At 37.1% G+C, this 26,316-nt stretch overlaps 1 protein-coding gene across 3 annotated transcripts in view; it reads right to left on the reverse strand.

Annotated features, from left to right (window-relative positions):
- The window catches only part of ZDHHC21 (zinc finger DHHC-type palmitoyltransferase 21), a 70,189-nt gene that overhangs the window by 39,549 nt on the left and 4,324 nt on the right, over window positions 1-26,316 (reverse strand). Inside the window, exons 2-7 of one of the 3 annotated variants that reach the window (XM_043567062.1) lie at window positions 21,402-21,533; window positions 20,842-20,978; window positions 13,862-14,059; window positions 12,483-12,581; window positions 5,482-5,593; window positions 2,514-2,652 (exon numbers count right to left, since the gene is read on the reverse strand). In XM_043567062.1, the coding sequence (XP_043422997.1) occupies window positions 2,514-2,652; window positions 5,482-5,593; window positions 12,483-12,581; window positions 13,862-14,015 (504 nt within the window). In that variant the 5' untranslated portion in view covers window positions 14,016-14,059; window positions 20,842-20,978; window positions 21,402-21,533. Of the gene's footprint in view, window positions 1-2,513; window positions 2,653-5,481; window positions 5,594-12,482; window positions 12,582-13,861; window positions 14,060-20,841; window positions 20,996-21,401; window positions 21,534-26,316 lie in introns of all 3 variants that reach the window. The other 2 variants (XM_043567064.1, XM_043567063.1) reach the window with 2 other exon arrangements.

The following is a 26,316-nucleotide window of genomic DNA, read 5'->3' on the forward strand; positions in this document are numbered from 1 at the left end:
GTTAAACATTACCATTATATTCTTGATTATCGAAATTTCTTTGGTCTATCATTGGTCTCCCAGTAATACTGTTAAATGGTCTGTAAAATTTTCATAAAATTTAACAGGCCAAAGAAAAGCTGTTCCCTCTTTTTGAGAGCTTTTATAAAGTCAAACATAACATAAACTGAATGTCTATTATATATCATACTTTCACATGTGTTATCTCATTTAATCTCCTTATTACTCACATTTTCCAGAAGAGAACACTGCAATTCAGAAAAGCTAAACATGGTGTCAAAGGTTATACATAAAGTAAGAAAAGTCAAGCTTTGGTCTTAAGTGTGTCTGCTCACAAAGCCAAGATCATTCTATTACCAGGGGTTGGCAAACTCAATATAAAGCACCAAACAGTTAACATTTCAGGCTTTTTGGGCCAAATGTCTCTGTCACAACTACTCAACTCTGCTGTTGTAGCCCAAAAGCAAACGTAGACAATATGGAAACAAATGTAAATAGGTGTGTTTCAGTAAAACGTTATTAATAAAAACAGGTGAAGGGTCAAATTTAACTCAAGGTCCATAGTTTGCCAATCCCCTCCACTTTCCTACAATGCAAAACCCCTATTGGGTTTTCATTAACGCCACTAAATTTTATCTCTCTTTAAAAAAGTATGACCCTAATCTCACTGAGAAACTAAAACAAAATTCTTTTTAATGTTTGTTTATTTTTGAGAGAGAAAGAGAGACAGAGTGTAAGCGGGAGTGGGGCAGAGAGAGAGGGAGACACAGGATCCCGAGGCAGGCTCTAGGCTCTGAGCTGTCAGCACAGAGCCTGATGCGGAGCTTGAACTCATGAACCCCAAGATCATGACCTGAGCTGAAGTCCGATGCTTAATCGACTGAGCCACCCAGGCGCCCCTCACTGGGAAATTTTATTTTAATGCTTTTCTTACGAGGCTCAATTATTTGAGATAGGTCACTCTTGCACGAATACGTTCAACCTTTTACATAGTCTAACTATAATGCCAATTATACCAGAAATCAATCTATAAATAAGATGAAACATGTCTAAAACTACAGTACTGGCATGCACTAAATTCTCAGTGTGAAAAAGTCAAACACCCATAAAGTTCTCCCTTTTGAACTTTTTTCAGTTAGTATCTAATTTTAGTTGCTCAATCTATAGGAAATACACATAATCACAAGGCCCCACTAACATACACAGCCAAGCAACAATAGCAGATATCCTTTTAATCATACAAAATGATCATCTATACTAAAATTATCTAAATACGCAGAACTTAAAGACCTTATTCTTTAGCGAGACCTCCCACTCCCTTATTCTAAAACTTAATTAAATGCACCACCACTGAAATTGTTATTATTTAATACAAAAGATTCAAGCAGCATGAAATGACATGAACAGGAAAGAAAAATTCCCCTTCTCCATCAAGGACTGTAGTCTTTCTCCTCTTTCTTCTACCCTACCTTCCTTCTTCACGTGTGCACGTGCACCCACACCCTTGTGCATGCTGTCGTTCTGTGTTGTCTACCTGTCTGCCTCTTTCTCGGTCTCGTCTGTGTGTGTGTGTGTGTGTGTGTGTGTGTATCTCTCCCTCTCTCACACACACACACCTACACACACACAATTTCAAAACACAATCCAAGTCCAAATTATGCACAAGATCAGGCTTCAATACCAACCGTATGCACAAAACACAGAGGGTAAGATTCAAAAACACAAGATCAGATTCAAATCCCAGTTCTACGACTAAAACCAGCTGAATACTCACTTACTAGCTTTGTGCCTTCAGTAACTACTTAATTAATCTCTATTAGTCTGTTTGCTCATCTACAAAACTGGGGGAAACTGTACCCACCTCACGTGGTTGTTTTGTGCATTAAAGTGAGAATTGGAACAACATGCCCACTGCATGGTGTTGGTACTTGGTCAAGTACTTAAAACTTGTTGCTGCTAACCACCCCTAGTAGCACTATTTGGGGCAAGTCTTACTAAGATCTATTGTTATTCCTGTATACAATGGGAAAAGCCCTCCTTCCGATGGTATATACGACAATAACTTTTTAAAGAACCTTGCAAATTCTCATCATAATTGTTTAAAGTCAAAGGGAAAAAAGGTCCCTTTTCTCAAAAACTTAACATTCCCTTGAGAAACTTTAAAAAATTGAAGTCTGTTTTTATTCCTGAAAAGAAATGAGAAGTTAGCATTTTTCACTTTCTCCCTCATTATCGTAGATATTCTTAAACCAAAACATACATATTGAAAGACCTCGTATGTTGCTTTTTAAAGAAAGTCACTCAACACTAATAAATAATCATAAATGGATTTGGTTAAAAGGGAATGTCAGATTAGAGTCTACTTTCTCAACCCCAATACATTCTCAAATTCACCAAGTTTGGAGTATATTTTTGTTGTTTTTTGTTTCCAATCCTCTGCACTTAAAGGAACCACATGTTAATAACTGTATGCTACAGCTGTTCTAACATCAGTGAACATGAACATTTCTTACCAAGTTACGCTTTTTTAGTGGAAGAAAGTAATAATAGTGGCAGAAAGAAAACATCAGTGCGTAGGAAGTAAGAAGTTCTGTGTAGAAACACAACTGCAGAAAAAGCCAATGATTATCTTCGCCAACACAATTGTTAATCCTGAAGAAAAAAATGAAAACAGAAACAATATTTTCAACTTTAATAAAATGTTAATCTTGGGGCTGGTAAAAATAAACACAAACAACTTCATATTATGCTTGACTTCCCGGAGACATGCTAACATCACCTAAACCTAAAAGCAAACCGTGCATAGGAAAAGCTACACTACAGATATGCCTCCTCACATTTGTAAAGCACTTTCTACTTGACAAAAAGGAAGTCCGTGGAGATGATCTGCCTTCAAGTCACAACCACCCAGTGTGGCAGGAAGAGCAGATGGCAGTCTCCCCGTTTCACTGATAGGGGAGCAGGAACAAAGGAGTTAAGACACTTGCCAGAGGAAGAGACAGTAGCCAAGAAAACAAGAGCCTTCTATATATCGCTCTTCCATTCCAGCATTCCAGCTGTGGAGAGCAATTCGAACGATTGGAAGCAAAAGAACTTAAAACCTGCCGCTTTGACATTACTGCTAAGCATTCGCAATTTTTCTTACTTTTAAAATCCACCCTTAGTCGCTGGAAATAAACACAGATCCAAAGGTATTTACAAATTCTCAGAGCTACACTTCCACCAGGACAATAGTGAACCATAACCAGGAAAAATAATTAACGTTATCATCCTAACATTTTCAAGGCTAATGCAAACTCAATATTTTATTGTTCCAAATTTATTTATCATACCCCAATTTTCAAAATATTTTACAATTCCAGCAGAAAACCCTAGTCCAGAACTATAATTTACTTTTACAAATGTTTTCATTTCACTATAGCCTTATACTGCCATTGTTTGGGGGGGGGAGGGGGGGAGATACAACAGGTTCAGTTCCTAACAAATTGTTGTTTTAAAGGTGTATCATTGAAACTACTTTTTAAAATCAGACATAGAATGAAATGGAAAACCTGCAGAAGCATTTCCTAAACTTAAGACCTCATGCTTTGTAAACGCGAGAATGCCTGGGTTTTGCTACTCGCAAGCAGGGCTTTCTTTCGCAAGCGGGAAGCGTGCTCGTGTGTGATCTCAAACACACTCTTCACCAGCTGTTGCTTCCATGACTTCTGCTCACCCCATTCTCCTCGTCCTGCCCATAGCAGCAGGACATAACTGCTATGATGATGGCATTCTTCTTAACCGGAGAGCTTTAAGAAACACTAAGGTACTCAGTCTATATGTAAGAGTCCTTTCAGTAACAAGCTATTCAGAAAGAGTAATCAGAGCCTGAAACAGAAAATCTCAAGGTGACCTGAGAACTGACCTCCAAATCTAAAGCTCTTAGGCAGTTACGATAATGCAGTTTCTGAAAATCTCAAAAATTCTCTTTGCTTCCAATTTACACTGCCCACTGCCCTTACCCTCTGACTACCTCAGCAATGCTCTACTAAGGAATTCAATCAGGAAAGTCCCTCAGTCTTTTTAAAGCCACTGGTCTACCCTCCTTTCCTACCTCCAACTCTTTCTACTTCCACTCTTCTTCCCACCAGGACTCTGAGAAGCTGACGAAAACCACAGAAGAAACCGACAGACAGACAGCTCACCCCAATCTCAAAATTTAGGTTAATAGCACATTTTGTTTGTCACCAAGTTAATCTTTATTCCTTAAAATAAGGAATATCGCTAATCTCTACAGGACCAAAACAACTCCTGGTTGATTATTTTAAAGCTTAAAATAATGCATTCCTTTCAAAGGAAGGACCGATATCCAACTGTAATTTGAACATTTATTACATATTTAATTAGTTAATCAGAAACAGTACTCTAAAAAAGGGTATGCAGTTGAGCTTTTCAGTGTGATTACCACGTACCCAATAATACATGTTTTACCTAGCCTTTTCTTTTTAGTCTATTACTATTATAGTTGTAAACAGATCACTGAGGTTTAGAAATTCACTTGAGAATTAATCTGTTGAAATTCAAAGCATATTTTTTAAACATCAACTATATATTAATATACTACACTATCCCGTTAATGGAATCAGACAATTTTAAGCCTTTTTATATAGTAACCAAGTGCTTCTATCTAAAATGCTTTTTTAAAAAATGCTTTTATTTTTTTCCTAATCTCAGGAAATACTTTCTATTTAAGTAATAGATTTATAGTAAAAATCAAATTTTCACTAAAAGCTTGGTAACCAAGCTTAAATGATGCTATCAAAGTAAGTTATCAAAAAATATGGGGAACTCTAAATTGATCAGCATTGTCAAAGCTAAACTCCACCCTTAAGTCAACTATAGATAAATGCAGTTATAAATTTCAAAAGCCCATTGTGCAGTTAACTTTGTATATATGCATGTATGAGTGTACAAACATAAATATATATGTATTTAGATATATTTACAAAGTGCTACGCTATACTAGTTTAAATATTTATACAGAGATCCCATGCTAGGAAAACAGAATTAAATACAATATCTTGCTCACAGATTTTTGTGACAGCTTTGAAATGAGATACAATGCAGAATTCTCACAGCATTTGTTTTCAAAACGCTAGTTCTCAACTGAACCGTTTTTTAAAATATTACAAGAGAGCCCCCTATTGACCAAAAAATGTTGGCAGTTCCGCAGAAGCAGTGAACTACCACTTGTACATATCCAGCATGCGTGTAATGTGCAAAATGTGCAAAAATGACTTTGAGAGTTGACAGAACCTGATAGAAAAGGGTATCCTTATTATCCTCACTAAAGGGTTTTTTTTTTAAACCGCATAACTTTAATAACTTTTGTTTAACTGCATAACTTTAATATAACTTTTGTTTAAATATGCTAAGTCCTAAGATTTATTTTTCACTGTTTCTTTCTTTTTTCTTCCTAAAAGTAAATTATCCATTTCTTACCACGGACAGTGATGATCCATTCTCCTCACGCAGTGGCCGCAGCGGCTACAGTGATGGGATCGCTTTGGTCTCATCAAATTACATTTGTTACATAATTCCCAGAACTCCCGTTCTAGAGAAGGAAATTAAAATCCATTTACTAAAGGCAAAAGAGTACTGCTGAAATTTAGCAACAACAGTTTAGAAGACTTTATAGGAAGTCCTCCCTCTCTCTCTCTTTCATAGATAGATAGATAGATAGATAGATCGATCCAAGAAAATATTCTTCTTCTACATCTTCACTGTAAGAGAGTTTGACATAAATACTGCTGCCCTACTCTATTAAAGTCTTATTCTGTACACTTCTAATTTTAAACACTATAATAGTAAGACACTATTAGTAGTCAAACTAAATGATAGAAAGTAACGCATCTGGGTTTCGGATAAATTGCTATCAGTAAAATTTAATGACAAAACCCTAAAGTATAACCGGTTATTATATTTCATTTATTTTTCTTAATGTTTATTTTTGAGAGAGAGACAGCAAGCGGGGGAGGGGCAGAGAGAGAGGGAGAGACAGAATCCCAAGCAGGCTCCAGCCTCTGAGCTGTCAGCGCAGAGCCCAACATGGGGCTCAAACTCACGAACCGCGCGATCATGACCTAAGCTGAAGTCGAACGCTTAATCGACTAAGCCACCCAGGCACCCCAGCAAATCATTATAGTTAAACAGAATTTTATGTAAACAAATTTATTTCTAGAAATTTTATTAACTAAAAAAGAAATAATGCTGAATCCTGGTTTCATAGACTAAGAAATCAAAATTAATCCTATTAACTCATTAGAAAAACAGAGATAGCATTCCCACCTTCCAAACTTTCTATACTTTAATATCAATAAATTCATTTGGGAGTGTTTATAGGAGAGGGTTGGAGGTATTAGAATGATTTCAGAAGTAAAGAAGATTATAAGATAATTACTATTTAATGGAAATAAGGGAGTTCTTTACAAAACTCTTTCCTACAATCAAGTAGCAATTTCTTTTAAGTTGTAATTAAAGAGCACACATTTAAGTTTTGTGCTAAAAACATTAGGTTTACAGAAATAAAGAGAAAAGTCATTTGTTTTCAGCATATGTCTTTCTAATGAGATCTATAAGAACTATAGGAAAGTCATCTACGAAGACAAATGCTTTATGACACAGAATGTATCTACTTAATATTTGTTAAAAGGGAATTTTACAGAATTCTTAAACCTTTTTTTAACACTTAGGTTCATTTTTTTCCAACCCTATGTTTATACTACACTCTAACCTTGTTACAAGCCTGGGCATAGTAAAATTAACCTGACTCCAAATATTCAGAATGAATTATCAGTATATGCAAAGTATGACAAGCACACATATGACTAAATACCTGCTCAAGTATAAAGTTTAAATGTTTAAAAATGAAACATTTTAAATATGAGTAAAAGAAGGTAATACCAGGTAGTATTCAATTTTCTAAAAAGATAGCCTATTTTAATTTCATTATTTTAGTTTAATGACAAGAGTAAAATCAATATACAAGAATTTTATATAGTGAAGTATTATGAAAACTTCTGCTACAGAAGAAATCAATAATAATAGTATCAAATTAATTGTTCCAATAATATTGAAGTTGAGAAAGTATCTTTTGCATCAAAAATTTCATTTTAAAATAAAATCTTTTCACTTCTTACTTACAGTTCTTATTTTAATGAAAACTTATGTGAGAGAGCAACACTAAAGTTTAATTTAGATACACTAGTATTCTTTGTGAGTGAAATGAAAACTAATTTATATAATATCACAAGCAGATCTCTCTTTTCCCACTTAGCCGCTGAAACAGCCAAACATCCTAATATTAAAAAACCCTGACTTCACATACTGCAAAGATTAGAGTCAGAAAGTAGACCCTCCCTGATGAGCCTATTTTCATTAAAAGACAACATAAAAACATTATGTCTTAAACCAGTGCCTTAAAATATAAATATGGCGTATTCATTATTGGTCATTTCAGCATCTGATACTTTAGACTAGTAAAATTCTTTCATAATTGAAATGTTGTAACCTCAGAAAAGAAGACAGCATTTGGCTATAGTCAGAGAAAGCCTGTAATTCTGCAGTCCAGACCACCGGTTGGCAAGCTACAGTCCACAGGCAAATCATGAGCTAAGAACGGTTTTTACAATTTTCAGTGATTGAAAAGAACAAGAAGAATTTGTGAAATGTAAAACACATGACATTTGAATTCCAGTGTCCATACATAAAGTTTTATTTGAACACAGCTAAGCCCATTCATTAACACATTATCTATCGCGGCTTTTGGGCTACAGTAGCAGAGCTAAGGGGCTGTACGGTCTATAAAGCTCAAAATATTTACTATCTGGCCCTTTACAGTAAAGCAGAGTTTGCCAATCTATGGTCTGGATCATACATTTGCTTAAAGAAAGAGTTGAGCTAAATTGGTTAAATTTAAGAAACTATATAAGCATCTAAAGTGAGAAATATCTTTGAAAAACTCATTTTCACACATATACACACTTATGTATGAGAGGAACAAAGGAAAAAAATGCACTACTGTAAATATCTAGAAATTTAATTAAAGTATCATCTAGGTTTTGGCCTTGTATAGCAAGGGAAAAAAAAAAAATCTATCCACCTTAACCTATCCTACATATCTATAAACCATTTCTTGATCTTCTCCCTTTCCTTCTTTAAGGTTTATTCATGTTCAAATGTGACCTTGGAGACTGATATATTCTAAGGTCTGAAGACTTTTGCACTAGCCATCTAATATAAAATAAAAGCCTATGGGAAAGAATCAGAAGGCAAAATACAATTTGTAAGTGATGAAAATAAAAATTTTTAATTAAAAAAAAAAGCCTATAGGAGAGAGAATCCAGTTGCTAATTTATGGTAGCTACAGAAAAATTGAAAACTGATTTTTTTCTTAAAGGAAATGTTTAAAGGAAAAAAAAATTGAAAGTGACTTTTTTAAGGAGAGAAAAATCAAAACATAAAACAAAGAAAATGAGTAAACCTAAGTAACCTAAGTGAACATTATCACATTGTTTTGCATGGATCCTCGTGTGTGTGTGTGTGTGTGTGCGTGTGTGTATGTCCGTTTATTATTTTTTGTTATTTACTTAAGTGCAAGTTAGTTAACATACAGTGTAGTATTGGTTTTAGGGGTAGAATATAGTGACTCCTCACTTACATACAACACCCAGTGCTCATCCCAACAAGTGTCCTCCTTAATGCCCACCACCCATTTAGCCCAACCCCCCACCCGTCTCCCCTCCAGCAACCCTCAGTTTATCAGGGATCCCCTTAATGCTGTAAATGCATGAATAAATACAAAGGAAGGGGTTGTTTTTTTTTTTTTGGTGTTTTAATTATCCCTCAGAGAGAGGAATAACCTCCTATTTAAGCCTTTTAAAAGACTTACAGTCATTGAGAGGGCCTAATATGCATTTCAAACCACAAAGTAATGTTTTAGGGAGAAAAATACAACTTGAGACTACCAAAATCAATGCAACATTTGGCTCTTCCCAGAGGTTCCCTGACACAATCACTTGCCAAAGTAGAAAATAAATGACAGGAAGTGTCTTGCAGAGCTCCTTCAAAAAGCAATAGAAGAAATGCGAGGGGAGCAAAACTACAAGTGAATTCATAACCCTGAGCATTAATAGCATGTGCATCCCTATAGCTCAGGGTAAAATGTCAAGGGACATTATCACACAAACTTTAAATGTGCTACAGTTTGTAAAACTTAGAGGATTTTGCTCTGTAACAGGGCGGCTCTACTCAAAGTGGCTCTACTAACGACAAAAACACTGAAGTCAAACATGTAAGATAAGAACTTGACGGTCAAAACGTTTGAGCGGCGACTGGGTGGCTCATTTGGTTAAACATCTGACTTCAGCTCAGGTCATGATCTTGGGGTTTGTGAGTTCAAGCCCCACATCGGGCTCTGTGCTGACAGCTCAGAGCCTGGAGCCTGCTTCGTATTCTGTGTCTCCTTCTCTCTCTTCACCTCCCCTGCTCATTCTCTGTCTCTGTCTCTCAAAAATAAAAAAAAAGTTAAAAAAAAAAAAGGTGTTTTTTTTTTAAAAGAAAATGTTCTAAAATTGATTGTGGTGGGGCACCTGGTTGGTTCAGTCAGAAGAGCATGCAACTGTTCATGTCTGCGTTATGAGTTCAAGCCCCACAGTGGGCATAGAGCTTACTTACTTATTTACTTACATGCATACATAAAATTGGTTTAGTAATGGCTGCACAACTCTGTGGACATATTAAAACCACAAAATTGTACACTTTAAATGGGTGAATCACATGGCATGTAAATCATACTCAATAAAGCGGTTTTTTAAAAAGATCGAATAAAATCACTTCATAAAACCTGAAAGTAATATAAAGCAATATTTATATATTTCAAACATGCATGTGATTAATTTAAGTAATAGAAATTGACAATGATTTCATTTGACTATTTCATCTACACACCAAAAAGTTTAAAAGAATCAAATGCTGAGAAATCTTTGCAGAGATAATGCAACATTCTCTTATATTCAAACTGCCTCCTATATTTGGAGGGTTACACTGACACAAAATTCATTCTACTTAAAAAAAAAAACAGAAAGGGATGTAAAATATTTTGGAGTAATTCAATTAAAACATGGTTAAAACTGTAAAAGTTCTGGGGCTTACATTTCCTTTCCTAAAGAAACCATTTATATAAAACTGCTCAACCTTAAAACAGCGATGAGTAAATGTCACTTTTTATGGCCCCAACCCTCTGGTCATGCTATATTATTTTTTCACTGTTAAAATTCTGTATTTTTTACTAAGTTAAAACCAGATTTACAAAATAATCAGGAAATCACCACAAAGCACATGACGACCTCAATTTTTCCCAGAATCAAAGCCAAGGTGAATAAAGGGCTAAATTATTAATCTCTCTATAGATACATGGTAAACAAGATGATGGAGACAAGTGTTGGGATGTCACGGTAGGTCTTTAACAACCTGCTGTGTGACAGTCTACACTCTTGATTATTCGGTCTACCTCCCTCATAAAATTGCCACGAGGATCAGATGAGAGGAGACAGGAAAAGACTCTGGAAACATTGAAATATGACGAATGTATTTTTTTTCAACTGGGCAAAAGATAAGTCTTCGGAACTCAGGGAAGAAAAACAGGCCACACGTCAACCGTGACCAGATAGGACGCAGACATCCAAACAGCAGCAGGATGCCACGCAGTCCTCCATCACTGGGGCCTGTCAGCTAAAGGTAACCCGGTGGTTTCATATAGTTTGTTTAGCATTCTTTTAAAACCAGTGTTTTTTAAATTTTTAATTAGCTGTCAATTGTCTTCAAATCCTGAAATTTCTCTTAAAAACCGAGATTCTCTGTTTTCTCTTTAAAAATTCTAAGATCTAAGAATACTGGGCCTACGTGACAATTTCACTATAGCTGAGTAGTGGCTGCTGTCTGTGGATATGAGATTTTCAAGTTCCTTTTTGGCCCCTTTCTCTGATTTGCAGTATCTGATACATGCAGGCGTGTGAGTGACCACTGCAAATTAAAGATTTCCTAGGAAATGGGTCATGGGTTAGGAAAAACCTGCTTCTCTAATTTTCTGGAAACAGTGGGTTTTAGAATTGAAGTAGGCAGCACATTTATCAAGATGTTAGAGAACCTTCGGTTTGGGCTGGATGAGAAAAGAGGTTCTGCACAAACTGCAGACTGTCACCCTCCCCCCGCAAACACACGTGCACGTGTGCATGTGTGCCTACAGACCAACCTGATGGTGACACTGTTTCTACAAGTTAATAGAAACAAAATATTTGACACAGTTCTCAGAAACGCTCACAGCTATGTAAACGTCAGTGTCATATCATTCCCATTTACTCATCAAACTTGCAAAGCCAAGTATGTCCCTAAATGACGGGCTGCAAAAAACAACAACCAGGGACTTAAGGAAGATTCTTTAAGTGACTTGTCACTAATCTAATTTCAGAAGGAATTAATAGGTTCCCCAATTTTTGACACACTGCAATCACCTGGGATCTTTGAAAAATATTGATACCTGGTTCCCACCTCCAGACATTCTGATTAAATTAACATAGGTGATCAGGACATTGAAATTTTTAAAATCTCCCCTGCGGATTCTAATGTGCAGCAAGTTTGGAAATCACTGAAGTACTAGAAAAAGTATTCTGGCTCTCTAATGTAGAACAAAGTCCTATACATTTCTCATTAGAAGAAAGTACAGAGAGTTCTCAAAGCTCATATGGCAAATGACCAAAGAGTGAAACTGAGGAAAGAAGGTAAGCAAGGGTCACTATCCCCAGCACGCAATAAAACAAGCAACACATTTTCAATTCATTTTTGTGGTTCGAACGGTTATCGTGCAATAAGCTGATCCTAAATTACCTTCAACTGACACTAGAATAAAATCTGTCAAATTTTTCACTGAATTGTTAGAACTTGGAAAAACACAGGCAATCGTATTATTAAACCACAAATATTGACTCTAAGCACTATTCTATTTATAATATCATGCACGAAGTGAGGGACACGATCAAAAAGATCCCTTTATGAAATAAAGATATATCAGGTAATTATATATCACTCACCAGTGTTTACCCAGCATCTACCAAATGACAGAGACAGGCACTAAGGATACAGCACCGAACCGAGGAAGAAAACGAAATAACAAATCTACACCCTCACACAGGCTATACAGATGTAGTGTGGGAGGCGAGAAAAACAGGCAAACAAGTAAACTACACAGAAGAGTCAGGGAGTGGGGGATACAGGAGTCAGCTGGCATTTGCAACTATAAAGAAAGAAATCTAGAACGTTGACAGTTGAGAAAAGACTTGAGAGCTCGTAGATGACATGTAATTAGTACATACTAAAGGCTATAAAATGCATTCACAAAGATAATAATGCAGGTATAGTCAAATTGACAAGTCTGAAGAGTATCGTACCTCCATGTGGAATCTTAGGGTTCTCAGGGAGTCTTCCTGGGTCAGTTATTGAGGCCCTCACTAAAGCAACCAGACAAAATATGGCAATGCCATAGAATACTTTGAAAGAAATAAGAAAGTTAAGTAAGTAAATGAGGCATTTATTCTTCAAAACATTTTATCAAGAAGCATATTTAAAGTTTAAATGTGTATTTTCATTAATGCCATCAGGATAATTTTCAAAAACTAAAATGGAAAAGTTAAATGATCCATTTCATTTCATTCATCAAATAATACTGCCACGAGGACTTTCTCAAACGTATTATCTTTAAATATTATTTTGCATAATAACTGACAAACTTGTTATAAATCAGATTTTTTTATTAACAAATTCCTTGTCAATAATGGCATAAATGAATGGGTTCCCTTTTAATTACTACATGTACTATATGTGACAGAATCAAAGCAGCATTTTAAAACCTATCCTACAATTAAACTTCTTCATGCCTCCAACTGGTTAGCTTCAAAATTACCTTGAGTTAGTGACATTCGATTGGTCCTTTCAATAGATCTTAAAATATTTACATAATGTGAAAATAAAGAATCTAGAAATTTTGAGTTGTTAAGAGTAACTAGAAAAACAGCAGTAAGGAAAAACAGATCCATTCATTATAATTCTGCCTTTTAAATGAATAAAAAATAGGCATTTGGCCGAGGTGGGGGCGGGGCTGTGAAGAGAAGGCAATGCACCTGTAATAGGAATCTTGGTCTGAGCGCTAACCCCAGGGCTGACTGCATGGTACGGATCGGTTTTATCCCTTGTACCACAGACAGCGTATCACCCACAGCACTTGTGAGGTCAAAATGACATAACGTACAAGGTAACTGTAAATGCCATCCATGTACATGTAAAATATATCATTTTCAATCTTATTCTTTTCATCATAAGCCAGCACTAAATGAACTACAGCAGAAAATCATTATCCAGAAGTTCAAAGCATTATCATAAACAACATCGTAATAATTTTTGCATCATGAAATTCTCATTTCTGTAATATACACCATCTTCATTCTGAAAACGCCTTCCACATTTGAAATAAGTACATAATAGAAACACATTAAAAATACACAGACACACACAAAATAGCAGTAATGTGCCAGTTTCATTTTAAACAAAATGACCTTCATATGTTTTGCAGAGTTAGATATGGAGATGACCACATTTATCTAACCCTGCAAAATAGAGAAAAGCCAGTCTTTTTAAAACTTCCATAATTTAGTAAATAACATGAATAACACCAATACTAAAAGAAAGGTTATCATAGTGGCACTATACTCCAAATACATTCACAATGAGAAAATTCTTTAATAATATAAAGAAATAAAGATCAGAAACTTACTTATTATTAATATGCCTGGAATATGTCCTTCTTCATAGTGAGGAAAGAGGACAATTTTGGGAATTAAGACAATATTGTATAACCAGACAAAGACAATCAAACCCATGCAGCACCAACCATGTGGGTCAACAACAAAGTGAATCCGGAGACCCATTTTGCAGTCCTACAACTGCCTGCCAACCCACAAGGAAGACGACCCTAAGGAGAGGTAAGAAAGAAAAAAATTACTTATATAGAAAAAATTATTTGACTAAAACAAAACTACGGTCCTGGCAACTATAAAATGACGTGGAGTTTTCCTTGCATATTTCTGACAAAATGAAACACACTGGAAAACAGAACTTTCAGGACATTCAAGTTTCATCATAAGTTTCACATAATTTAATTCTGGCTCCCACCATGAACTGCTATCATGGGAGCGTAAACTGGCAATACCTTCTGAAGTTAAACACAAGTCTGTCCCGAACCCCGTAATTCCATAGGTTAACCCAAGACAAATGAGACACAGGTCAAAAGATATGTGCCAGATTTTTTAGAACTTTTAATCGTAACACTAACAGATGCTCACACAAGTCAAAATAGTGGTCATCTTGTGGTGGGAAGGGTGTTTACTAACTAGAAAAGGACATAAGGGAAACTTTGAGGGGCTAGTAATGTTCTGTATCTTGACCTAGGTGGTGCTTCAAGGGTACATACACATGTAAAAATTCACGGAGCTGTACACTTAAGATTTGTGCAATTTAGTTTAAGTCACAATATAACGCTTAAAAAATCATTTTAAAAACTTTTAATGAAAAGCGAAAAGGAATTACAAATTGCCAAAAATAGTTAAATTCATGGAACGAAGCCCAACTAATCTTCTTACTATCAACTCAAGAAGACTCCTGTTTAAAATGCTGGCAAGGATGTGGAGAAAGGGGAACCATCTTGCACCACTGGTGGGAACGCAAACTGGTGCAGACACTCTGGGGAACAGTATGGAGGTTCCTCAAAAAGTTAAAAATAGAACTACCCTATGATTCAGCAATTACACTACTTGGTATTTACCTAAAGGATACAAAAATACAAATTCGAAGGGAGTACATGCACAACAATAGCCAAACGATGGAGGGAGCCCAAAAATGTCCATCGACTGAAGAACAGATAAAGAACATGTGGTGTACATACATATACAATGGAATATTACTCAGCCATCAAAAAGAATGAAACCTTGCCATTTGCTATGACATGGATAGAGCTAGAGTGTATTATGTTAAGCGAAATTAAGTTAGTCAGAGAAAGACAAATGCCATATGATTTCACTCATATGTGGAGTTTAAGAAACAAAACCAAGGAACGTGGGCAGGGGGGTGGGGAAGAGAGAGGGCAACAAACCATAAGAGACTCTTAGAGATAGAGAACTGATGGTTGATAAGGGAGATAGGTGGGGGATGGGCTAGAGAGGGCATGGGTATTAAGGGGCACTTGTTGGGATGAGCACTGGGTGTTGTATGTAAGTAATGAACCACTGAATTCTACTCCTGAAACCAATATTGCACTGTATGTTAACTAACGAGAATTAAGTACAAATTTGAAAAGAAAAAAAAAAAAAAAAAAGGAGACCCCTATTTAAATGGGGCTTTTTTCATATGAGTGTTAAAAATATTTATGGTACCAAAAAAGTGATGTAAAATATATCCCTACCTTAGTAGATATAATTTATAAGCTTAAACAATAAATTACTATATAAGGTCAAGGGGGGCACCTTTTATAGAAAATACAATGGAATAACACAATAATAACCAGGACAATGTTTCTCAAACCTGTAAACAAACCAGAATCAACTGAGGAGCTTTTTAAAAATACTTATTCACAAGCCTCATTCCAGATCTACTGAATCATAATTCCTTATGGAGTAAAGCTCAAAAACCAATAAAAGGGTTTTAAATGCTCCCCAGGTGTCTCTGATAGAGCTGACCGATATCGAGGAACAGCTGATCCAAAAGCTTCCCTAAGACTTCAACGTTAGGGCAAGGAGTTGAACTCAGTTCAACAAATTTATTCACGGAGCCTCCACTCTATACAAGTTATTATAGATACAGTGATGAACGAGACATTGCCTTTGCTTAAAGAAACCAATAGCCTAGTGGGGGAAAGAATCATAAGATTTAATAGAACATGCTAAGTTCCAGAGATGTGGACAAGAGGTCACCAGAGGCATAGAGGATGGAGACTAGGTAAATTAGGGCAAGACTTCCTGTAACTGGTAAAATATGAGTTCAGTTTTAAAAGATGAGTAAATGTTACCCAGGGGCACCTGGGTGGCTCAGACGGTTGAGCGTTTAACTCTTGATTTCGGCTCAGGTCCCGATCTCAGGGTCATGGGATTGAGCCCCTCGTCAGGCTCCACACTAAGTGTGTGGAACCTGCTCAGGCTTCTCTCTCTCTCCCTCTGCCCCCCTTCCATACTTGCTCACTCTCTCACGCGTGCTCTCTCTCTCAAAAAATTAAGGGGCCCCCAGGTGACTCAGATGAGTGTCTGACTTTGGCTCAGGTCATGATCTCATGGTTTGTGAGTTCAAGCCCCAGGTCGGGCTCACTGCGGTCAGCCTGTCAGTGCACAGCCCACTTTGGATCCTCTGTCCCCTTCTCTCTCTGCCCATACCTACTTTACACTCTCTCAAAAAATTAATTAAATTAAAAATTAAAAAAAGAGAGAGAGAGAGAGAGAAGTGACAATACTGCAAACAGAAGGAAGAGCAGGAGGTATAGACGACAAAAATTGTAGGCAGTGTTACAAACTGCCATCACAAATCATAAAGCTCTCAGTGGAGAGTGAGTGATGAGAAGTAAGGGGCTACATCATGGCATAAAGCCGCCATGTTACAATGCTGAGACCTCGTTCTTAGGCACTGGAAAGCTACTGAAGCAAGGAAGTTAGCATAATGACATTTACACTTAAAAAAAAATTATCGACGCTCTAGTGTCGAGGATCAAATTAGAGGTCAGTCAGGCTAAGAAAGGGCAAAAGCCAAAATTAGGTTTGGAGAAGAGATCAAGTGAGGAAACAGTTACAACCATCCCAGTAGGTTTTACTAATTGAATGGATATTAGGAGTTACAGAGGAGAGAGTCCAGAATGACTCCCAGATTTTCATCCCTTACTATCATCAGATGAAGAGACTCAGGGTACCACCCCTTTAGAGGTCTTGCCAATGTTCTTTAGGAAAAAAGATTTAGGATTAGCTCATTTTAAAGTAATACCCTGATCCTCTCGTCCTCAGAACATGCAAATACTGGAGCCACAGGAGAAAAGGCAAGAACGCAAATATAACACAACCCAACTGTTTAAATCGGATCTGGTGGAAATTAGTCCTTACGTATGAATTCTAAAATAGGAAAAAGTGTCCAGGCCCTAAAAAAGTAAAAGTTGAACTCCATTACCTTTTAATTAGAAAATTAAAAGACCTATCAGGATCATTAAAGTGAGGAAAGTCACAGAGTACACTGGGTATCGTCATTTTAAAAACCGAAGGAGCTCAAATACAAATGATATGCTGTCTACGTAGTTAAAATGAGAAACATTAAAAAGAATGTTTATTTTTAAAGTCTTGCCAACCATCAAGTGCTAAAAGAAATGACAGAAGGCTCTGTTTCTCAACATGTTCAATATTATTAACTTCATGTACCTTCTTTCTTGCAATGTTTCACTTCCATTCGGGACTGGAAAACAGACCATGAATTCCAATAATTACAGAGAACAGGATACTTTCATTACTTATTTCTGAATTTATTAATATTAGAAATGGAAAAGCAGACAAGCCAGCAAAACAACCAGCAGAACTGTTACTCATTCATTTTTTTGAACTGTCTGTAGTCTCCTCTACCAGAAAATAATACATTTTTTCTTGCAAAAGATTTCTCACAACTGAAAATACTAGATACTGAAAAGTACAGTTAAACGTGTCTTTTCTTCCTGCATGTAAAAGATACAGACAACAAGCTCTAAAAGCATAAGCATCCCCAAGGAAAAGTAAGCCAAGGATAGACAAAGAAAACAATGAATGAGATGGTGAATGTTTTGTTTTTTTTTAAATACCTGATAAGCGAAAATTAGTGCCACATAAGCCTTACAGCTAGACTGTCCAGAAGCAAACAGCAGTCTTCCCAGAGCTCCAAATCAGGTTACAACCAGAGACACGTAACTGGCAGAGTTGTAGGGTCACTCCACTCGCTTAATATCCACCAGGCGTGGCTTCCGGCTGAACAGAAACTATTACGCATCCTGACCCACAACCGAACTGAACACACTGCTGCTGTTCGGTCTCCAGGGTGGCATTTGTAAAATACTTTCATTAGCTATAGAGATTCGAACAGGCTAATTGGTACATTAAATGGGGAGCTCATGACTCAAACTTTGATGTAACTTAGTAGACCTACTGGTACTTCAACATTTTTGAAGATGGCTATCTGGTAACTCGACTTGAGTGCCATGACTAACTTCAATAATGATGTAAATTACTACCGCACAAACTTTTTTAAAAGATATTATAATTCAACTCTAATAAACCAGACTACATAAATATTTACAACACTCAAACCATTCTAGTAGGAAACCACCTTTCTTTTCTTGCCTTTTCAGGCAACTAAATTTTACCATGTATTTTCCTCGGGAAGAATATTCGAGTCACTCGGAAAAGAAAGGGATTTGGAAAACTATTATATGACAGAAAATGATAACATCAAAATGCACATTTCAGAAAATGATAAAAATTGGCCAAAAGTATTTACAGGAAACCTAGAAATGTGAGCTCGAAACTTCCAGTTTTATAGGACTCTCCGCCTCAGCCACTGGTCTTATGACTGTTCGTGAATATGAAAAAAATATTCCTTCTCTCATTCCTCCTATCCGAAATGGCCCTATTATTTTGCTTACTTCTATTTCAATTCAAGTCATAATTCAAGGTCAATTTGAATCTCACTCTCCCTATGAAATTCTTCCTGTCACCTCAGTTCACAGTGATTTTTCTCTTCCAAATGCCAAATAAAAAGCAAGAGTAGTAGACGAAAATAGCAAGTGGTTTTATAATCTCAGAATGAGTAAGACCTTCACAAACAAGACCCGTAAGTGAAGCGTAACCACATGAGGATTAAAATTTGTGAAGCCTAAAACACACCAAAGACGAAGTTAAAAGATACAGCATCCCTTTTAAAAAAAACATTACAACAGGGCACCTGGGTGGCTCAGTCAGTTAACTGTCCATCCAACTCTTGGTTTCGGCTCAGGTTATGATCTCACAGTTCGGGAGTTCGAGCCCTGCATGGGGCTCTGCACTGATAGTGCAGAGCCTGCTTGGGATTCTCTCTCTCCCCCCCCCCCTCTCTGCCCCTCCCCTGTTGGTGCCATCTCTCTCTCACTCTCTCAAAATAAATAAATGAACATTAAACAAAAAGATTACAACATATGACCGGTAAGAGGCATATGAAGTAAATACATAGAGAAGCAATTCACAAAGGAAAAAAATTCGGTGGCTCATCATTACTGATGAGGAAAATGTGAAATAACTAGGCCTATTTTTCATCCCTTGTATTTAAAACCTTTTAGAAAGACGGATTATCCACTCTTGAGAGAGCGTACAGGAGAGGACACTCTCACCCATTGCTGGTATGCATGTAAACTGATACAATCATCTTCAGAGGGCAATTTAGCAGTCTCTATTAAAATGTGAAACTCTTTGACCCAGTAGTTTATTTCTAGTCATAGCTACCAAGGTACTCATCGGAGTGTAGAGGTAGATATACATTCGAGGTGTTGTACACAGTGCCTTTCGTAATCGTAAAGATATGGCACAACTTCCATGTTCACGAAGAGGGAGGGGGACGGTCAAATAAGCTATGAGACCTCCAAGGTGTAGACTATTTCCAAGCCACTGCAATTTTAATTTTTTTATGTTTATTTTTGAGAGAGAGAGCGCGAGCAAGGGAGGGGCAGAGAGAAGGGGGGAAAAGAGGATGTGAAGCAGGCTTCTTGCTGACAGCAGAGAGCCTGATGCAGGGCTCAAACTCCCGAACCGTGAGATGGTGACCTGAGCCGAAGTCGGATGCTTAACCGACTGAGCCACCCAGGTACCCCCAAGCTACCACAATTTTATAAGAAAAAAAGAAAGGAGAAAAGGAGGTAGATCTAGATCGGCACATGGCTACCCCCACAAAGTGCTGAGTGAAAGAATGCAAGTTATATGAGAAAAAGCTTAACAGTGGTTTCCTGGAGGAGAGGAGGATAATGATAGACAAGAAAAGGCATAAAGGGAACTTTCTGGTTCCCTCATAAAGATCTCTATCTTGATAGGAGTCTGAGATACACAGGTTATGAATTTGCCAAAAGTCAGCAAACGTACACTTAAGACTGGTGCATTTCATGGTATGTAAATATGCCTTTTAAAAAACCCTATAAACCAATACTGAACTCTAGTTAATGATACGCAGGCTGAAGTATCGGGGAGGGAGTGGAAGAAATGTACTGATATCTGCAATTTACTATGAAACGGAGCCAAAAAAAAATAATAAAGTGGACTGTCAGATGGACCAAGAGATGGATGAGCATGTGATGAAGCTTAATAAAACATTAGTTATATTATCTAGGTGAGGGATATTCAGATGTTACACTATAAAATTTTTTCAACTCTTGTGTTTAAAATTTTTCAAATGTAAATGTTACAGGGGAAAGCAAATTACAGAAAAGTTTGTACGGCATTATTGGTTTTTGTCAAAAAAAATATAGGGGTGCCTGGGTGGCTCAGGCAGTTAAGCGTCCGACTCTTCATTCCGGCTCAAGTGATGATCTCACAGTTCATGAGTTTGAGCCCCGCATCGGGCTCTGCGCTGACAGCATGGGGCCCTCTTGGGTCTGTCTCTCTGTCTGTCTCTCAAAATAAATAAACTATTTAAAAAATAACATGTGTGTGTAAGTAAAAAAGTATAGAAGAAAACACATCCACCAACCTGTTAACACGAGTGGTTATCACTGGGCTTACGAAGGACACAGTAGTGAGAAGAAAGCTCTCACTTTCTACGTATGGATTATGGGTTCTTCTAAGTTTATTAATAAACATATGTACTTATAAATTCTTTTCCACCAACTGAAAAATAAAGAAAGCTGAGGGAGTCTGATTAGACACCACAACCTTATACACAAAATATTTAAGTCTCTCGTTATCACTATATTTATTACCCTTATATTAAATGGTTTTAAAATTAGTATTTTTTTTACTGTAGTGCAGAAGCATCAGCTGCAAGCCATATCAGATTTGTAATTCAGAAAATGTTTTTGAAATTCATATTACGTACAAATCACTTTTCTCATGGAAAAAGAAATTTCTTATTTACGAAAATGTCTAACTAAAATTTAATATGAAATGTTTTAAATAAACATAATGTAACTAGTTATCTTTTTTTAGAAATTTTTTTAGAAATTATTTAATGTATCTAAACATAAGACTTTAAGACTACTAAGACACATAATACAGAAACATATTCCCGCATAAAATTAAATGTAGACTTACCAATTGGAAATTCACCAAGATGTGTTGTCATTTTTCTGGTACTTGCATTTAGAGGTTTTATCTTGCTTCATTCTTTTTTTAATTACATCCCAACAAATGGATCTCTCCTCAATAACCGGTCTCCATGAGAATCTATTAATGATTTAACAAATAGTGATCTCTCACAAAAGATAAAAATTATAAGCCACTAAAATATTCTGACTGTGAAAATGTCAATTACAAAGGTTTTAAAGTCAGAAATAAGAGAACTCCATTTCACCTGACTTTGTTTTCATTTCCCACCCCATCTCCCCCAAAATCTGCACTTGATTTCCATCATACATGAAAGTTCTCTCTTTTGAAACCACCCAGTTCCCATAAAATCAAATTAGTATCCTGTGTCCAACATTTGGGCTTCATCAAACTCTTGACCACAAAGCACAAAATGACAACAGATTCTGAGATCACTCATGAGACAAGATGCGACGTAATGTCTATCAAGATGTGAGGCTAGAACTATCCAATTGCAACTGATTAACATAAAATGAAGAGTTTAAAATAGAAGCAAGTTTTAGTTTAAAATGCTGTAAGGAAAAGTTATCCTCCTATAATGAACCGTTAAGAGAATCAACCATAAAAGTTAGCTTCTATAGTTCAAGCTTAAATAATAATACTGTAGAGAGTTCTAGATAATATACATATACCAATTCAGTATTTCACTAATTCAATTAACATCTATTGACTATACATTATGCCTCTGCACTGGATACAGATAAAAAAGAGATGGGCCCCATCCTCAATGGAGACAGACTAGTAAACAGACAAGATCGATACCATGTTAAGACAACATAAGACAGGGGGCAAGAGGGCAAGAATGCATCTCATAGAAGATGGGTATTGGCTCATGGAACTTTTTTCAGTTATGTGAGGATTTATGTGCATATAAGGTGGCAATACAGAATGCATTTCTCGTGGTAAGTTGCCATCAGGAAAAGGTTTCTGGAGAGAGTAAACCTGTGAGTCGGCGCATCAAAGAACGGAGGCTCTTCTGACCACGGGAGCAAAAGAAGCAAAAATACAAAAGCAGGCAGAGAAAACCCTAGTAAAGTGAAATGCCTGGTCACTGCACATGGAAGAATGACGTAAAACATGTTTAACCTTCTGAGCACACTCAACTCCAAGAAATATAGTTCATTACAACACGAGTACACACAGAAATATAAATGTTTGACACTCTGATTATATGAAATACATGACTGAAAAAGTCTATTTAATATACGTGATGTACTCCGCTACTGTTCTTCTATTTTATTCTAGTTCATTTTAAATACATACATAATTCTAGTCACAGCCCACTCAAGTGATTTCATGACCCACAAGAAATGAGTGATCTCAGTGAAAAACACTGTTAAACTATGCCAATGAGTCTGGACTTTGCACTTAGCAGAGTGGGAAATCACTGTAGGATTTCACGGAGAAGAATACCATGATGAAGTCTGCACCTTGGAAAGAATAGCCATGCTATGAAGAATGGACTTGGGCGGATGGATAGTGCTCCAAAACTGACTATAAGCTACTGGTCACCCAGGTGAGAAATGAGGGTACATGATAAGGCCACAACAGCAGTGACTTAGAAGGGGGGTGCGGAGAGGAGGGGGTGAAGAAGGAACACTTAAGACAGGAGGCATGTGGAAAAGGGCAGATTAAGAATTTAACGAGTAAAACTAGGGCACCTGGGTGGCTCAGTCGGCTAAGCAGCCAACTCTTGATCTTGGCTCAGGTCCTGATCCCATGATTCGTGAGATCGAGCCCCGCGTCAGGCTCTGTGCTGACAGAGCAGAGACTGCTTGAGATTCTCTCTCTCCCTCTCTGCCCCTCCCCTGCTCGCATGGTCTCTCTCTCTCAAAATAAATAAATAAACTTAAAAAAATTTAATAAGTAAAACTGATAGAACTTGGTGAAAATTGGAATCAAAGGGCAGATTGTAGGATGGCTCCCAAGTTTTCTGCTTAGGGACTATGTAAAGGGTGGTACCATTCTCCAAGACAGGAAATAAACAAGTTACAAGTTTGTTAAGCATACTGCTTACCAAAGCAAAAGGAAACTGTTACATACTGAGGATGTGAAACATACACCAAAATCATTATCATTTCCATTCCCTGTATAGATTTTTGTAACTGTATTTTCTCCCAGCATCAATTACTCTGTGCTCCGTGATTGTCAGATTGTCAAATATAATTTGTTTCTACTCTAACTTCCTGAACTAAGCTAAGAATGGTTTCCTTGCCTGCACCTTTGATTTTTAGAGACAAAATATGGAATGACAAAGTAGGGGAGCTGCTACTCTAGGAGCAAATGAACATATTCATCTTCCTCTAGAAAAAAATCTCACACAGAATTAAATGTGGTACAACAAAATGTTCTGAAACATGGCCTAAGTCAATAATGCTGCTATGGCTCGGATTCCAGGGTGGCTTCCTAATGTTTCAGCAAAACAGTACTTCCTGTCAGTATTATTAGGTAATAGCACAAGTCAACCGTCTATGAGTCAAACCGCAGCCATTCACTGGCTTAGACTCCAGGACACCTCCTACATTTACAGTTATTACAGCCACCCTGCAGCCAGAGATAGCATCCAAATGGGATAAACATTTTATCTAATTCAACAATCTCACTGACATCACGGAATCAAATCTCACCTAAGAGGGACAGAAACAATGCTAGACTTATAACTTCAGGTAATTTTGGGATAACAAAGAACATACCAAAGTTTCATAACTATAAAGGGTCCTTAAATATTTTTAACATTGCTATTTCTAAAAGAATACAATAGGGGTGCCTGGGTGGCTCAGTTGGTTAAGCGTCCAACTTCGGCTCAGGTCGTGATCTCACAGCTTATGAGTTCAAGCCCCGCGTCGGGCTCTGGGCTGATGGCTCGGAGCCTGGAGCCTGCTTCTGATTCTGTGTCTCCCTCTCTCTCTGCCCCTCCCCCGTTCATGCTCTGGCTCTGTCTCAAAAATAAATAAACATTAAAAAAAAAAATTTAATAAAAAAAAATACAATAAAACTTCCCACAGAAAGTTCCCAAGAGAGATGGTTAATATGTGAAAATATAAAATTTAAACTTACAATTGTTTTTAAATTTTTATTTAAAAATATTTTTTAATGTCTATGTATTTTTGAGAGAGACAGAGGCAGAGTGCAAGCAGGGGAGGTACAGAGAGAGGGAGACACAGAATCTGAAGCAGGCTCCAGGCTCTGAGCTGTCAGCACAGAGCCTGATGTGGGGCTCGAATCCACCAACCGTGAGATCATGACCTGAGCCGAAGTTAGACGCTTAACGGACTGAGCCACCCAGGCACCCCTAAACTTATAACTGCTTCTGAAAATAAAGTTATAACTATATACTTTTATTTTTTTTAATTTTTTTAACGTTTATTTATTTATTTTATTTATTTATTTAATTTTTTTTTATTTTTTTATATACATGAAATTTATTCTCAAATTGGTTTCAATACAACACACAGTGCTCATCCCAAAAGGTGCCCTCCTCAATACCCATCACCCACCCTCTCCTCCCTCCCACCCCCCATCAACCCTCAGTTTGTTCTCAGTTTTTAACAGTCTCTTATGCTTTGGCTCTCTCCCACTCTAACCTCTTTTTTTTTTTCCTTCCCCTCCCCCATGGGTTCCTGTTAAGTTTCTCAGGATCCACATAAGAGTGAAACCATATGGTATCTGTCTTTCTCTGTATGGCTTATTTCACTTAGCATCACACTCTCCAGTTCCATCCACATTGCTACAAAAGGCCATATTTCATTTTTTCTCATTGCCACGTAATATTCCATTGTGTATATAAACCACAATTTCTTTATCCATTCATCAGTTGATGGACATTTAGGCTCTTTCCATAATTTGGCTATTGTTGAGAGTGCTGCTACGAATATTGGGGTACAAGTGCCCCTATGCATCAGTACTCCTGTATCCCTTGGATAAATTCCTAGCAGTGCTATTGCTGGGTCATAGGGTAGGTCTATTTTTAATTTTCTGAGGAAACTCCACATTGCTTTCCAGAGCGGCTGCACCAATTTGCATTCCCACCAACAGTGCAAGAGGGTTCCCGTTTCTCCACATCCTCTCCAGCATCTATAGTCTCCTGATTTGTTCATTTTGGCCACTCTGACTGGCGTGAGGTGATACCTGAGTGTGGTTTGACTATATACTTTTAAACATATTTATACAGACATTTAACTTCTGATGTTATCTACTCTGAAAATTAGCCACATTAAATAATTCTACCTAAACTATCAGGCTATAGCTGTCTCTAACAATTAGCCAACGATGTAATTCAATTTTTTTTTTCCAACGTTTATTTATTTTTGGAACAGAGAGAGACAGAGCATGAATGGGGGAGGGGCAGAGAGAGAGGGAGACACAGAATCGGAAACAGGCTCTAGGCTCTGAGCCATCAGCCCAGAGCCTGACGCGGGGCTCGAACTCACGGACCGCGAGATCGTGACCTGGCTGAAGTCGGATGCTTAACCGACTGCGCCACCCAGGCGCCCCATGTAATTCAATTTTTTAAATACACATAGGTATTCAGTTTATTTCAACAGCGTAGGAAATTAACCCTGTGGGGAAACGAAAAAGAGCCACATTCAAATTCTGACACAGCTTATTAGCTCTCCAGGCTGCAGTTTCTTCTCAAGCTTCAGTTTAGCCATCTGTAAAATGGTGATAAAAATAACTCCTGGAATTGTCATCACGCTTAAATGAGAAACTGCCTGACAAATGATAAGGAACTCTCAAAATAGTAACTTGAAAGGGGAGTGGGGATAGGAGAGGAAGAGAGACAAAAAGAAGTTTTACTTCTAGTCTTGTAAACTCCAGATGTTTCTGGGTCCCCATTTTTAAAAATCGAGTCGTGATACAACTT

This window comes from Prionailurus bengalensis, chromosome D4 (assembly GCF_016509475.1).
Source record: "Prionailurus bengalensis isolate Pbe53 chromosome D4, Fcat_Pben_1.1_paternal_pri, whole genome shotgun sequence".
NCBI classification, from domain to species: domain Eukaryota; kingdom Metazoa; phylum Chordata; class Mammalia; order Carnivora; family Felidae; genus Prionailurus; species Prionailurus bengalensis.